Raw genomic sequence first — 16,053 nt, 5'->3', positions numbered from 1 at the left:
GGGGGGGGGGACAGGAGCCCCACATGAGGACCAGCAGGGACGGGGGGGGGACAGGAGCCCCACATGAGGACCAGCAGGGATGGGGGGGGGGGACAGGAGCCCCACATGAGGACCAGCAGGGATGGGGGGGGGGGACAGGAGCCCCACATGAGGACCAGCAGGGACGGGGGGGGACAGGAGCCCCACATGAGGACCAGCAGGGACAGGGGGGGGGACAGGAGCCCCACATGAGGACCAGCAGGGACGGGGGGGGACAGGAGCCCCACATGAGGACCAGCAGGGACGGGGGGGACAGGAGCCCCACATGAGGACCAGCAGGGATGGGGGGGGGGACAGGAGCCCCACATGAGGACCAGCAGAGCCAGGGGGGGGGACAGGAGCCCCACATGAGGACCAGCAGGGATGGGGGGGGGACAGGAGCCCCACATGAGGACCAGCAGGGACGGGGGGGACAGGAGCCCCACATGAGGACCAGCAGAGCCAGGGGGGGGGACAGGAGCCCCACATGAGGACCAGCAGGGATGGGGGGGGGACAGGAGCCCCACATGAGGACCAGCAGGGACAGGGGGGGGGACAGGAGCCCCACATGAGGACCAGCAGAGCCAGGGGGGGGGACAGGAGCCCCACATGAGGACCAGCAGGGATGGGGGGGGGACAGGAGCCCCACATGAGGACCAGCAGGGACAGGGGGGGGGACAGGAGCCCCACATGAGGACCAGCAGAGCCAGGGGGGACAGGAGCCCCACATGAGGACCAGCAGGGACGGGTGGGGGGGGACAGGAGCCCCACATGAGGACCAGCAGGGACGGGGGGACAGGAGCCCCACATGAGGACCAGCAGAGCCAGGGGCCACTGCTATACCAAACAAGGACCATGCAGAGAAGGAACACAAGCCCCCTCCCCACTCAGATGTGGCTGATAGGCAGCTCAGTCTCCACAGGGGTCCCCTAGTAAGGGGAGCAGGGGCTGTCCTGCCATGGACCCTGCTGCCTGTTCTTTGATCACTTCCCCTAGGCAGGGTACCTTCCCAGGCCACAGAGGAAGAGGATGCAGGCAGTCCTGATGAGACTTGGTAGGCTGGGGTCAGTTGGGAGGGGAGAAGAGCTGCCGCTCTCTGAGGACGAGAAGATAGAGGGTGGAACTGGGAGGAGACAAGGGAGGGAGCTACAATTGGGATGTCAAGTGAATAAATTTTTACCATGAATTTTAATTTAAAAAAAAGTGAAGTCACTGTACAATGCTTTGATTAAAGAAAACATAGGGACTAGCTACGTGGTACAGTGCCTGCCTACCTTAGGGTCCATCCCCAGCTACGTGGTACAGTGCCCGCCTACCTTAGGGTCCATCCCCAGCTAGTGGTACAGTGCCCACCTACCTTAGGGTCCATCCCCAGCTACGTGGTACAGTGCCCGCCTACCTTAGGGTTCATCCCCAGCTACGTGGTACAGTGCCTACCTACCTTAGGGTCCATCCCCAGCTACGTGGTACAGTGCCCGCCTACCTTAGGGTCCATCCCCAGCTACGTGGTACAGTGCCTGCCTACCTTAGGGTCCATCCCCAGCTACGTGGTACAGTGCCCGCCTACCTTAGGGTCCATCCCCAGCTAGTGGTACAGTGCCCGCCTACCTTAGGGTCCATCCCCAGCTAGTGGTACAGTGCCTACCTACCTTAGGGTCCATCCCCAGCTACGTGGTACAGTGCCCACCTACCTTAGGGTCCATCCCCAGCTACGTGGTACAGTGCCCACCTACCTTAGGGTCCATCCCCAGCACTACAGAGATGAAGCACGGTAGCACGTGCTTACAGTCTCAGTACTCAGGAGGTGGAAGCAGGACAAGGACATCCTCACTACATGACAGTTCAAGGTCACCCTGAGACACATGAGATCTAGCTTTTAAAAATTAGCACTAGGATTAAAGGTGCACTTGACCACACCCAGCCAAAAAAGATGTTTTAAAAGTCTACAAGACAGAAAAGGAGCTGGGAGTAGGTATAAACAAAACGAAGCTTGGCCATCCTGTTCTGCACTCGTAACAGCAGAGACTATGAACATGGGGCAACCTCTCTGAATATCCCACACACCTGCATCTTTCACTTCCTGAATGCCACTGGTTGCCATGGCAATCCAAAAGAGTCACTTCATGTTATAGTAGAGTCAGTACAAACTGACACTCTTCATTCCTCCGAATCTACACATTTATTAACATCTTGCATCAAGACATTAAACATTTACTTTAAACATGTTTTACAAATTAACCAATCTCGTTATTATTGGAGGAAGGCTTCCTGGCCTTGGTTTTTCCAGACATAGCATCAAGTATGCCCCCGACACAAGACCTTGTCTCAAGCATAAATTGGAATTGTCAATAAAAAACATTTATCAATAAAAAACACCAACTTATCAATAAAAAACATCAAGGCACAGTACATGTGCCCAGTTACAATAAACGAGAAAAACACAAAATATGAAAATGAAAGCATTGTCAGTGTTACTTACTTTTTGCATTTTTCACAACTGTACATATTGTCACCTGCAAATAGAGCAGATCTAGTCATTCATCTTGTTACCAGCAAATTCTTCTGCAATTCCCAGATGTGCCCAGTGCTGACATCACAGCACAGGGACAGTGAGCGGCTCACACTCCCATCCTTCCAGTCTGATGGACTAACTCACAAGGAGGTGTTATTTAACCACTGAGTGGAATTGTTACATCCCTTCGTGTGCCCAAGCATGATGCTGGCGCACACGAGACGTGTAGGACCGACTCCCGTGAAGAAGCAAACGTGAGCTCAGACACACCCTAACATACATTAACTTCTTTGAGCTCCCCCTTTTCTGAATCACAGAACTTCAAAATGTGTCATTTTGTATTATTGAAATCTATATAAATTTCTTCAAAACATAATTTTTCTAATTGTATTTCAACTGCCATGGAAGGTGCCTCCACCGTGCAAATACAAGTAAGTACTATTTAGGCTGTCCAAAAATTCACCCTTAGATTCACCTTCCAAAGCCAGTCATAAATATAGTCACATTTCTTACCTTTAAGTTCATCTCTGGCGAAGAAAGCAGCAAGACAGTCTTGCAAGGTTACTACTGGACCCCAGAACCAGCTAGGGACACAGGAGACAACAAACCTGAAACATCATTGACAGAAGAGACAGGAAGTACTCTGCTAGTAGAGCAGAAGCAGCCGGGCCAACAACCGGAGAAAGCAAAGCGAGTGGACACGCACCTCTTGACGTACTCCACGAAGAACGCTATCCACCCCTGCGGCGCGTAGGCTTCGCCGCATGAGCCTGCTCTGACTACCGTTGGGTGACTGGAGGAGTGCAGCTTAGCCAGGTCTTCCTTGCCGGGGATGGGCAAGGACAGATCCTGAAAGGTCTCGAGGGTCACAGATACCTGCAAGTGGTCGGTTTCACAGGATAAAAGAATCCAGCATAGTAATTTACAAGATTAGATTTCTTCTGAAGATGAAAGCAAATTATTATAATAAGCACATATATAAAACAAGCAAGCTGCTTTTAGAATACCACAAAGAAAAAAGAGCCAGGTGTGCTTCCTACCAGGTGCTGTTGCAAATGCCATCCTCCCTGAGGCCACTAGCATCCTACGGCTCATGGGTGTTACAGTGCGAAGAAGCACAATCAACCCAGCCACCTGGCAGGGACATCGCCATTCACACTCTGTGGGGACTGGCGGGGATGGGTCTGTTACATGCTCTATCATCCAGGCTGTCCTCAAACTCCGGGGCTGAAGCCATTCCCTCCCTTAGCCTCCCAGTACTTTAAACTGCAGACAGAATACCATGTAAGTAATAAATCTTTAAAAATACAAGACTCACACTGCGTGACAGTCACATGCAGTCTGTTTTAACTGCAGTGTTATCCACATACTACAGGTAAAAACGTTTCTGGGTAATGTGCCGCCTATGTGAAAATGACCCTACCGAATGTCTTATTACTTAACACTATAATACACTAATTGAAGCTTACTTCTCTCTTGTTTGAGACAGTAACTCACATTGATTAACTATACTCATTACTGCACTGAAGTGAAAAATAAAATTCTGAAGGACTGGGTGTTAGTCAAACCCTCACGATAGTTTAAGACAAGGTTTTATGTAGTTTTTCCTTGTTTGTGTTTATGAATTTGGCATGATTATTGCAGCACCTCTGTCATTTACAAGCTGCCTGCAAAGCCAAGTGTAAGAAATACACTCAGTGCCCTTTGCTGTGCACACAGCAGTTCTGGGCCGACCTAACTGCATCAGCCTTGGGGCAACAAAGAAGCACTGGTAACAATTCTTGTTGCCTAGCAACCTCTCACCTTTATCTGTAACCAAAAGAGACAGAGGACCCATGAGCCTTTACAAAGGATGTGTGTTGTACTTCTCACTCTACATCTAAAAATCAATGTACAGTAGATATAAACACAAGAAGTGTATGCAGCATCTGCAATAGCAACAAGCACTTTAGTTCGACAAACCTTTCCAGGTTTTTAAAAATCCTATTTGACAGAAATTTTGTGTGTCGCGGTCCCTCATACTCACCCTGTCACACGTCAGACACTGCACTGAACTAATGATTGTCCCATCAAATATGTCAGAAATGACACTTCTGTATTTCTTATGTTGCTTTTTTCTCTTTGGAGATGCAGACTGAGCTAGGATTGAAAGATAGAACATTAGAAAGAATCAAATTAGTTCCTTGAATATTTTTCTCTAAAATATTTTTGAATTGTTTGGAGATGCTGCTTTTGAGACAGGGTCTCCTGTGGTTCAGCCAGGCCTCAAGTCCATGGTGAAAGCGACACTGCCTCTCACCTCCCTGTGAAACCAGATGAAAAGAGTGCTACCGTGCCTGCACTTCCCTAGAGTCTTTTCCTTTTTAGACTTATTTATTTATGAATATGTATATGATTGTGTCTGTTGCATGTGCGTGTGGTACCCATGGCAGCCAGAAGAGGTGCTGGATTCCCTGGAGCTGGAGTGGGAAGCAGCTGAGAGCCACTCAGTGCACTGCGGGGCACTGAGCTCCGCACACAATCTACCACCCGCCTTGTTAGTCCTTTAACAGGAAATTACTATACTCAGCCGGCAAGATGCTCAGCAGGCAGAAGTGTTTCCTGCCCAGCCTCAGACCTTAGCTTGACCCCCAAGATCCATATAATGGAGGGAAAAAGCCAACATGTTGTCCTCTGACCTCTAGAAGTATGCTGTGGCATGTGCACCCACATACATACACATGTACACCAACACATAAGTCAATAAACATAACAAAAAATGTCTGTACTATAGAAAAAATTCACAATGCCCTTCAAGATCACTACATTAGGGCTGGAGAGATGGCTCACTTGCTGCTCTTCCAGAGGACCAGGCTTTGCTTCTCAGCACATACATAAGGCATCTCATAACTGCCCGCACAATGAGGACTTAGCTCCTCACTGGGGTATTTATGGTCATCAAGTCAAAGGAAGAATATTACATATGTGCCCTGGACACAGGCTTTGTCAGTGATGTGTGTTGCGTATGTGCCCTGGACACAGGCTTTGTCAGTGATGTGTGTTGCATATTGCTCTGGACACAGGCTTTGTCAATGAGGTGTATTGTGTATGTGCCCTGGACACAGGTTTTGTCAGTGATGTGTGTTGCGTATGTGCCCTGGACACAGGCTTTGTCAGCGAGGTGTACTGCGTATGTGCCCCGGATACAGGCTTTGTCAGCGAGGTGCATTGCGTATGTGCTCTGGACATAGGCTTTGTCAACCTACAAATACTTCTTCCCAATCTTACACCTTTTAAAAAAAATCTTAATAAGGTCCTTTGCCAAAACTTTTTACATCTTTTATAGATGGTGTCTTTGTTTTGTGTGTAAGAGTGAAAAGTCTACACCTATGAAGTGTGGCAGTCAGGAGAAATACCACATGGGGCCCTAAGTCTTATAGTTTTACATTTCATTATGCTACCATTGTGATATAAAGCTGGTGACAATGCAGAATGGTACAGGCACTCTGTGAGACGGGCAGCTTTGTATAGTGTTGAGCATAAAATGAACATTAAACCCAGGAAATACAATTCTAGGACTTTATCTTTGGTGAAAGAAAATTTTAAGATCATACAAAAACTATACATAAATGATGGCAGCACTATTATTCGTAACTGCCAAAAACAGTAAACAATTCAAAAATCCTTTGAGGAGGGAGTGAACAGTGGGTTGGTGACACAATTGAAACAGCTTAGTAAGGAAAAGAAACAGCATTCAGACATGCAATAACTACATGAAAGGCTGTTTCCTAAGCCTATATCCTATGTGCCGTCATATACAGGGCACTCTGGAGAAAGGAAAATCAGTGGGAGCATTAGGCCTTAGGGGTTGGGAACACAGTGGGAACGTTAGGCCTTAGGGGATAGGAAAACAGTGGGAGCATTAGGCCTTAGGGGTCAGGAACAGGCGTCAGAGTGGCAGGCATCAGGAGCAGGGCGAGAGTCTGATAACGGAATTGTAGGACAGAATGGGCTAAACGGCGCAGAACTTTTAAAAGGCTCATACTTGCTCTTACAGGTTTGGTCCCCGGGACCCAGACAGTGGCTCCCAACCATCTGCTTCAGTTCCAGGTGGTCTGATACCCTCTTCTAACCTCTGTGTGCTCCAGGAACACATGTGATGCACATACATACACATGCTGGCCAGACACTCATACATATAAAATATTATTTTAAAGTGAACTATAAAAAACTTTAAAGTAGCCGAGTGGCGGTGGCACACGCCTTTAATCCCAGCACTTAGGGAGGCAAAGGTAGAGGCAGAGGCAAGTGAGTTCGAGACCAGCCTGGACTACAGAGTGAGTTCCAGGACAGCCAGAGCTGTTACACAGAGAAACCCTGTCCCAAAAAACAAAAAAGAACAAAACAACAACAACAAAATTTTAAAGTAGAGGACCACAGACAAAAATTTCTAATCATAAGCTGGCTGTGGTGGCACACACTTTTAATCCCAGCACTTAGGGAGGCAAAAGCAAGTGGATCTCTGAGTTTGAGGCCAGATTGGTCTAGAAAGAGAGTCCAGGACAGATAGAGAAACCCTGTCTTGAAAAACAAACAAACAAACCACTTCTAATTATGGCTGTATAGTTCCCGCAACTTCTAATCCCTCAGACGTTGGCCATGCCGCCGGCACCAGAGTCTAAGCTGAGGTTTAAGCTGCAGAACCGAGTGAAGAGTTCCGTTACCTTTTTTGTTTGGAGGTGTCAATCCTGACCACACACTGGCTGACTTAGGAGGGCTTGCTGATAGACGTGGAGTAGCACTTTCATTTGATGGAAGGATCTGTGATGTAGATAGGTCATTCAAATGGACATCAGTGATATATTCTGCAATATTTAAATTTTTATTATTACCTTCAATTAAATTTATAAATGAAACTACTAAGTAAAGTTGTAATCCATGTGATCAGTAATGTCAATTAACATAAAAATTCCTTAATCGTTAACAAATGCCAAGTGAAATATTTGGCAAAGTGCTAGCTAAGCAGAGTAACAGTGATTTCCACCCAAGAACCCGCTTCCTTTCAGGAACACATTCTGCTGACGTCAGCTCAGGAAGGGAGCAGAGGTAACCCAAAATGAACGATGGTCTCAGCTCCCAGACTTAGAACTTCTAAAAAGCCACCCGGAAGCTACAAGAAGCGTTTGGTTTCTTGATCCATGTTCTCATCCAGCTCAGCCTGACCTCAGACTCTGTGCAGATAAGCTGCCATCCTTCACCTGGTCCCCAGCCCTCACTTCCCAAGAGCGGCTACCAAAGGCGTAGGCCACGTGCTTGGGGCCTGCATTTCTGTTAGACATCTTTTCCAGGTGTGTGTGTGTGTGTGTGTGTGTGTGTGTGTGTGTGTGTGTGTATGGATGCGTGAGTGTGTGTGTATGGTGTGCGCACACACACACACACACACACACATGCGTTACTATAGACATGTCAGTGCAGATGCCACCAGAGACCAGGAGAGCTGAAGACAGACAGTTGTGAGCTACCCAATATGGGTGCTGGGAAACAAAGTGGGGTCCTCTATAAATGCAATATAGGCTCTTAACTGCCAGCCCATCTCTCTAGCCCCACCCAGTCTTTTAAATTCAACTTCTTTTCATTGTGCTGGGGAGGGAGCCCAAAGCCTCAAAAATACCACACGAGCGTTCTATCATTGAGCCATGCTCCCTCAGCCCAGGAATTTTTTTAAGTGAGAGAAAGTATTATTGTCCCAAATAAGCTTAGTAATTAAAACCAAACAAGAAATCTAGGCAGCAGGAGCTGGAGAGATGGCTAAGAGGTTACAAGGGCTTACAGCTCTTACAGAGGACAGAGGTTCCCAGCTCAACTGCCTGTCACTCCAGTTCTGGCCTCTGTGGGCTCATACATACGTGTGGTGCACAAGGGGACAACAGGTACCACAACTCATGCATGCAAACACATAAGACACATACATATATTAAATCTATTTTTTTAAGAAATAAATTCATAGCTGTATGGTGGTGGTGGTGATGCACGCCTTTAATCCGAGCACTTGGAAGGCAGAGGCAGGCAAATCTCTGAGTGCGAGACCGCCTGGTCTACAGAGTGAGTTCCAAAACAGGAAGATATATATATATATAAATACTGTCTCGAAAAAAAAATTGCAGGTATATATTAATCATATTTATTGTTGCTACACTAAAAATAATACATATCTCTTAGGAAAATAACTCTTCAGAGCTAACTGTAAAACAAAGCCAGCTAGAGACCATGAGTGTTACCAGCAGCGAGTGGCTAGTCTTAGTGTCTGGCTTATCTTCTGAGGCAAGAAGTGTGCTGAACTACTGCCAATGGAATGTCGGAGGGAAAAGTGTTGGTAAAGATACCAGCCGAGGGTGGGGCAAGGCTCAGGGTCAGGGGCGTGTGCTGCTCTTGCAGAGGGGCAGGGTCAGTGTGCTGCTCTTGCAGAGGGTCAGGGTCAGGGGCATGTGCTGCTCTTGCAGAGGCTCAGGGTCAGGGTCAGTGTGCTGCTCTTGCAGAGGCTCAGGGTCAGGGGCGTGTGCTGCTCTTGCAGAGGGTCAGGGTCAGGGTCAGTGTGCTGCTCTTGCAGAGGGGCAGGGTCAGGGGCGTGTGCTGCTCTTGCAGAGGGTCAGGGTCAGTGTGCTGCTCTTGCAGAGGGGCAGGGGCAGGGGCATGTGCTGCTCTTGCAGAAGGTCAGGGTCAAGGGCATGTGCTGCTCTTGCAGAGGACCCAGATTCAGTTCCCAGCACTCATGTGGTGGTGGTTTACACGTCCATTACTCCAGGTCCAGGGCATATGACCCCCTCTCTGGCTCCACTGAGCACCAGGCACACACGCCGAGCACATACATATATCCAGCCAAAACACTCATACACAAAAGTAAACATACGAAACGAAATAAGAACCTAGCAACCATGACTAAAGAAGACAGCAAAATATTGTGGACAAAGCCTCACTCCAGGATTTCTAAAGAAAAGCAGCTAAAGGCCTTGGAGGCTGGTGAGGATTTACTGTGGGCGGAGATGGCAAGTATTTTAGGTTTTGCACACTACATGATCTTTGTTATGGTTTTCACTCAAGATTTAAAAGATTAAACACTCAGACTATTTTAGTTCATTGTCTTGTTAGTATGTGAAGTACAAACCCCACAGGCAAGTAACAAAGGGCCAGTGTCCTGCCTCACGCTTCCTTTGGCTTTTCACAAGGAAGGCTGGTTATCAGAACCAGGCATTTAGTGACCACCGCAGAGCCACGGAAAAGGAAGAACCGTCAAGGCAACAGAGGCTTGCAGTGCAGTGTGTGTGTGTGTGTGTGTGTGTGTGTGTGTGTGTGTGTGTGTGTGTGTGCGCGCCAAGTGCCTTCCTCCCTCACCCTCCATCCTTCCCCTGGGAAGACATGACACAGCCTCACAGTAGGGCCTCCAATCTTCCTAAGCTAAGAAAGAACTGTGATCCACCCACACTTAGCACTTAGGCTCCAACAGATCTCTTCGGTTATCACAGAGATAAACTTGCTGTTATTTCTTGGCCAGTGAGCCTCATAACCTGATTTTCTGATCATCTAATTTTACAGAATTTAGAGCAGTCAGTAGCACATCAAGGAACATTAACTCTAAAAGATAAATATGATATGTAAAGCTAAATTTAGCTCATGTCTTTCATTCAGGTATTTGGCTTTCTTCAAAGAACCACTGTCCAATATTATAACGTATCCAAACAAAGTTCATTTATATATTAGCTATGTCTACAGTGAGAACCATTGGAATGTCATAACATACATGATTAGAAAATTTGGGTTGTGTTTTTGTCAGAATCTCAACAGAACTTGCTTGAAATAAAGAGGAAAATTCCAAGGAGACTAATTTTGTAGACTACTATGCAACCATAAAGGAATCCTGATGTGCTCATGCTTTAAAAAAAAAATCCTAGGCAAATGATCCTCAAAATTATCTGACTTTTAGTTTCATAATTTTATGATTTTGATTTTAACTTAACACTTCAAGCAGATAGCAAGTCTACCCAGGACAGCCAAGGCTACACAGAGAAACCCTGCCTCAAAAAACAAACAAACAAAAGTGTCAGGCGTAGTGGCACACACCTTTAATCCCAGCACTCAGGAGGCAGAGGTTTGCAAGTTCAAGGCCAGCCTAGTCTACAAAGCGAGTCCTGGACAGCCAAGGCTACTACACAGAGAAACCCTGTCTTGGAAAACCAAACAAAAAACAAAACCAACAAAACAACAACAAAAAACCTAACCCTGCAAGTCTATTAATTAATTAATTAATTAATTAATTAAAAGTAAGGCAAGTGTGGTAGCACACGCCTTTAATCTCAGGGGTCAGGAGGCAGGGGCAGGCAGATATGTTTATGAATAGCCTGGTCTACATAGTAAGTTCCAGGCCAGCCAGGGTACACACTGAGATCCTGCCTCAAAAATAAACAAACAAAAAAGTAAGTAAGTTGTTTCAAAAGTAACAGTTAAGTGTTCACTGTTGGCACACAACATGCTATCATCTCCCAATACGATTATTAAACTGTCACCTGAGGCTCTGCCATGTATTTGCACTTTGACGGTCTCCTGGCTGTTCAGGTCAACTGTTTCACATGCAGTGTCTCTATCTTTATCCAGTTCTAGGTCAGCACTGGCTTTGCTGATCTTACTGCACATCTTCTCTTTCTGCCAGTCTTTGGCCATCTCTAAGTCGTCCTCATCCTGAATAAGCATTGTGGTCTCATTACTGTCTTCAGGAAAGCCTTTGGAGCCGCTCTCATTTTCTGCTTTCTCACTGCTGCTACACGACTCGCAGGACTGAAAGTCCACGTCTGACTGGCTCCTGTCTTCTTCCGCGGTCTCCTCGGAGGCCAGGGTGTGAGGGTCTTCCTCTAGTTCCATGACCTGCTCCTTTAACTCTTCATGAAGCAGGTCCATTAAGCAGCGAAGGAACTCTTGGGCATCCTAGCACATCAACAGAAGCACGTTACCAGCCTAGTGCCAAGGCTCCTAGGAATAAGGTATGGACGAACAGGCTGCGCACGGCATCGCACTGAGCGTGTCTGCGCACACCTGGGCAGGATGAGGCACAGCCGCAGCACAGTACGCTCCAAACTAGGCAAGCAAAGCAGTTTTCCTCATGTGACAATCACAACTCACAAATATGGCCTAAAATGAAACACTATGTAAGTTGGGTTTAAGTGAGAGTTTTTCCCACTCGTGGGCTGCATCTTAAAGAAGACTTCTCGATGGACCGCAAGAGCTTATTTGGTAATATAAACTCCTGAGCTGCAAATGCTCAGGAAGAGCACTGGCCAGCCTGGCAGCCCGAGTTCAGTCTGTGTGGAAGGACAACGCGCTTCAGTGCTTCACACAAGTGCTGTGGCATGTGCAAACCATCCCTCCTCATACAAACAACATCTAAAAAAATTAAAATTACAAATTCCTGAGCTCCAACCTATAGGTCTAAATTATAACCCCTGGAGATCCAGAAATTTATATGGAAAAAGTTAATAGTTAAGTAATAGTTTGAGAAAAGAGAAAAGTATGAGGACCAGCTATAAATACTCAAGGGACAATAGAAAACTAAAATAGCTGAAACTGCCCCACAACAGTAAGAAAGCTCGCAGAAATTAGAAGGTTCAGTGCAGTGGTAGGACACATGCCTGGCATCCAACAAACACTGCATTCACTCACTGGATCCACACAAATGCAAAAATAAACAAAGAGCCAGGTGTGGCCCCAGCACATGAGAGGGGGAAGGAGGAAGATCAGGAAGGTGAGGCCACCGCAGCTACACAGAGGCCAGACCAGCCAGGCTACAAGAAACCCTGCCCCCAGACCAAACACTAAAGACACAAAGGAGCAATGATGGAAAAGGTAAACTGGGCAAACAGAAGTATGATAACGTTTTCTGCTTACTAAAGATTACTAAAGTGGAGGTGGGGACAGCTCAGCGGTCAGGATTTGCTCTGACAGACCCAGGCTGTTGCCAGCACCCACACAGCGTAACTCAGTCATCAGGAGCTTCAGGTCAGGATCTGATGCCTCCCTCTGACCTCCGTGGCACCAGGCACACACCGTGCACACACACACACACAGACAAACACTCATACAAACAAAGTAAATAAATTCAAAAAACTTAAGGATGTTTATAGAAATAACTAACCTGCTGAGAATAGCCTCGAAAAGTTGGGTTTACAGTTTTAATTCCTTGGAACAGATTAGCAGGCACAACAGATCCTGGCCTGAAAAGAAACATTTTCAAACAGATGTTCTGCAGGTCAGATTTTTGTTTTTAGAATTTTATTATTCTCAAGCTGCACAGTATTCTTCAAAACTGCAACTTCATGAGCAGCTCTAGGACAGAACTAACGTGGTCCACAAATAACTGCCAACCTGCTGAGACTCGGCACCGGCAGCCAACACGCTGAGACTCGGCACGGGCAGCTGACTGGGCCTATGCTGCCTAGCCTGGGGTGACTCTGCCACACCGAAGCGCAGTGAGAGGCACCCAAGGTGCCAATGGAACTGCTTGACCCTGATAATGACAACAGCTCAGTCATCTGCACTCCAGTGTCATGTGGCCTCACTCAAATCTCCCTTCTACAATTGGTTTTCAACCCTCCAAACAGATCTGCATTCTTTCCATACTTTTAATATTGAATTTTAAACAATTATATTAAGTACATACCTGCTCTTGTGCCACAATTCTGTCATTAGTTTGAGGTAACTTTTACAAATTGCTGGTTTCTTATCTGTTCTAGCCAGTCCTCCACAATCAAGAAAGAAGTACGTCAAAGGTGGGCTAGTGTGAAGAGAGAGCAGTGTCAGAGCAGAGTCCAGCCTGAGTTCTTAGTAGTGTCCAGCTGTTCAGTGAGCCAACAGCACACAGCAACCTCTCCCTGCCAGGCCTTTGTTCCCTTTTACAGTCCGATATTCAACCCTTTATATCACAAAGTTCAACCAGTCATTTTCTTCCAGGTTCTCAGTGTCAAACTCTTTCCCAAAGATGCTATCGATGTCACGTCATGCTCTGACAATGCCACAGTCAGGGCTCTGAATTCTGTTCTGCCTCAATGCCTCTACCTGAAAAGTAATGACCACTCAAGCTATATGTCACAAATAAGGGGGAAATACAGTGCTGTGTTCAAGGACTCCACCTACAGAACCATATAGACTTTCATAAGATTTCTAACCTAAGAATGTTCTTCGTATTTAGCAAGTTTAAGCTTTCATTTTCTGTACATAAATGTACTTGCCCAGATACTGTTCAACAGAGCAGTGTGCTTAAGGACCTAAGTTTGAGGTCCAGAACTGTAAAAAACAAAAACAAATACTTTCCCCAAGGACATACTACAGGACATCTAAGCCAGGATCATCGATCTTAAGAAACTGCAGGAGGCAGTAACTGGGTGTGCTGCTAAGAGCCTGCAATCCCAGCACGGCAGAGTCCAAGGTCATCCCAACTACACAGCTCCAGGCTAGCCTGGGTTAGAAAAACAAAGTAATAAAGTTAGAGGCAGGCACAGAAATCCCACTGGGCCCACAGGTGTCCTCGCCCAGGCTCTTGCCTCTCTGCTCTGGGAGTTACTCACCTACCGTAACAACAAGCTCCTTAAGCAAAGCCTGGACTGGAGCTGGAGCAGTGGCTCCCACCTTAATCCCAGCACTCTGAAGGCAGAGCCAGGTACATCTCTTGAGTTCAAGGGCAGCCTGGTCTACAGAGTAAGCTCCAGGACAGCCAGAGCTACACAGAGAAACCCTGTCTCGGGGGGAAAAAAGAAAAAAGAAAGAAAAGAAAAGAAAGAAAGGAAGGACGGGTGGACAGACAGGCAGACAGATCAACCGACCGACCTGTACTGATCTTGCTACTTACCAGTTAGAAAGAGCCTGCAAAGCTGCATTCATATAGCAAGTATTTCCAATGTTTTTCAAACCTGTAAGGCCTATGAAGAACAAATATAAGTCATCATTCAATAAAACATAAATGATTCAATTTTCTGGTTGTTTATTGAGAACAACAATTTCAAAAGTTAAAGCTATGGAAATGGGCTGAAAACAGTTCACTGGTAGAGTATGTGCAAACTGTACACACAGCCCTGAATTCAATGTCCAATGGGTGAACATACACACACACACATGCACACACGCATACAAGAAACAACATTAACAAAACAAAAACACGGAAATGCAAGGCAACAGCCTGAACAACTCAGGCCATGCTTTTGGAAATCTTTTACTTTCCAAATTTTTAGCTGTAGATAAATTCAAGGATTTCCTAATATAACCTAAAAAAAAAAAAACTACATTAAACAAACAAACAAACAACCCTTTTACTGTTATGTAATAAAGAGGACATTTTGGGGGGAGAGAAGAGGGAGATGACCAGGGTCTCACTGTGTAGTCCTGGCTGTTCTGGAACTCACTATAGGCCAGGCTGGCCTTGAGTCCACAGAGACCTGCTTGTCTCTGACTCCTGAGTGCTGGGATTAAAATTATGTGCCAATACACACAGTTTAAGAACACATTTTTTAAAATAATTTGAGTTAAGATTACAATTCCCAAAACCCAAGTGGAAATTGGCCTGATGTTGATGCCTGTCCTCACGCTGTGACAATATGGATCACAGCGCCTCCTTTTCCACGGGTTACATTTTTTTCCCATCTGCATTCTATTTTTCTCACTTTATCCCATCATTAAAAGAGAAAACAGGGACTGGCTGACCTCAGAAGCAAAGCATACACTCAGCATTCCTGAGCCCCTGATATTAATTCCCAACATAACAACAACAAAGTACAGTAACAAATACTTCAAAAGTAGAATTATAAGCCGGGCATGGTGGTGCACACTTTCAATCCCAGCACTCAGGAGGCAGAGGGAAGTGCATCTCTGTGAGTTCAAGGTCTATATAGCAAGTTCCAGGGCAGCCAGAACTAAATAATAGAGAGGCCCTGTTTCAAAAGAAACAAGCAAAAAAAACAACAACAACAACAATCATAAAAATAAATAAATAAACACTTCTAGGGCTGCTGGGCGTGGTGGTGCACGCCTTTAATTCCAGCCCTTGAGAGGCAGAGCAGGCAGATCTCTGTGAGTTCAAGGCCAGCCTGGTCTACAGTGAGAATCTAGGGTAGCCAGGGCTACACAGAAACCCAGTCTTAAAAAACAAAAAACAAAACAAAACAAAAACTCTAGGGCTAAGGATGTAGCTGACTAGAAGAGTGTTTGTCTAATATGCACTCAGGTCCTATGTTCCAAGAACTAGCAGAAAATTCAAAGTTTATATTAAATACTGTGAACCTTTAAAATATGGGAAACCCTGACAGACTGTGTCACAAATGTAGGAAAACTGAGTGAACACAGCAGGAGGTCCCCGGACCCTCATGATTGTTTTCCAAATAAATGCTGCCCCTTTAAAAGAATTCTTTTCCAAGACAGTCAGCTAAGGTAATAAATACTCTCACACCTCCCCAGCACCCCTTATCATGGGCAGTGAGAATCCAAACTCACGTTGAAAGCAAAAGACTCCCAAA

The 16,053-nt window shown here is 46.2% G+C and overlaps 1 protein-coding gene and 1 long non-coding RNA gene across 5 annotated transcripts in view; one reads left to right on the top strand and one right to left on the bottom strand.

Moving 5' to 3' along the window:
• USP33 (ubiquitin specific peptidase 33) overlaps positions 1 to 16,053 on the bottom strand; it is a 45,886-nt gene that overhangs the window by 11,410 nt on the left and 18,423 nt on the right. For 3 of the 4 annotated variants that reach the window (XM_084757303.1, XM_084757304.1, XM_084757301.1), the window contains 9 exons: positions 14,397 to 14,466; positions 13,212 to 13,325; positions 12,687 to 12,765; positions 11,068 to 11,482; positions 7,234 to 7,374; positions 4,557 to 4,669; positions 3,237 to 3,406; positions 3,044 to 3,138; positions 2,498 to 2,531 (listed from right to left, as the gene is read on the bottom strand). In XM_084757303.1, coding sequence (XP_084613429.1) covers positions 2,498 to 2,531; positions 3,044 to 3,138; positions 3,237 to 3,406; positions 4,557 to 4,669; positions 7,234 to 7,374; positions 11,068 to 11,482; positions 12,687 to 12,765; positions 13,212 to 13,325; positions 14,397 to 14,466 — 1,231 coding nt within the window. The remainder of the gene's footprint in view (positions 1 to 2,497; positions 2,532 to 3,043; positions 3,139 to 3,236; positions 3,407 to 4,556; positions 4,670 to 7,233; positions 7,375 to 11,067; positions 11,483 to 12,686; positions 12,766 to 13,211; positions 13,326 to 14,396; positions 14,467 to 16,053) is intronic. The other variant, XM_084757302.1, reaches the window with a different exon arrangement.
• The window catches only part of LOC311583571, a 33,764-nt gene that overhangs the window by 13,774 nt on the left and 3,937 nt on the right, over positions 1 to 16,053 (top strand). The gene's annotated exons all lie outside the window — the stretch shown is intronic.

The sequence above is a fragment of the Acomys minous genome (assembly GCF_964271855.1).
Source record: "Acomys minous genome assembly, chromosome: 14".
NCBI classification, from domain to species: Eukaryota; Metazoa; Chordata; class Mammalia; order Rodentia; family Muridae; genus Acomys; species Acomys minous.
The sequence above is the reverse complement of the archived record's forward strand: the minus strand, read 5'-3'. Positions and strand labels throughout refer to the sequence as shown.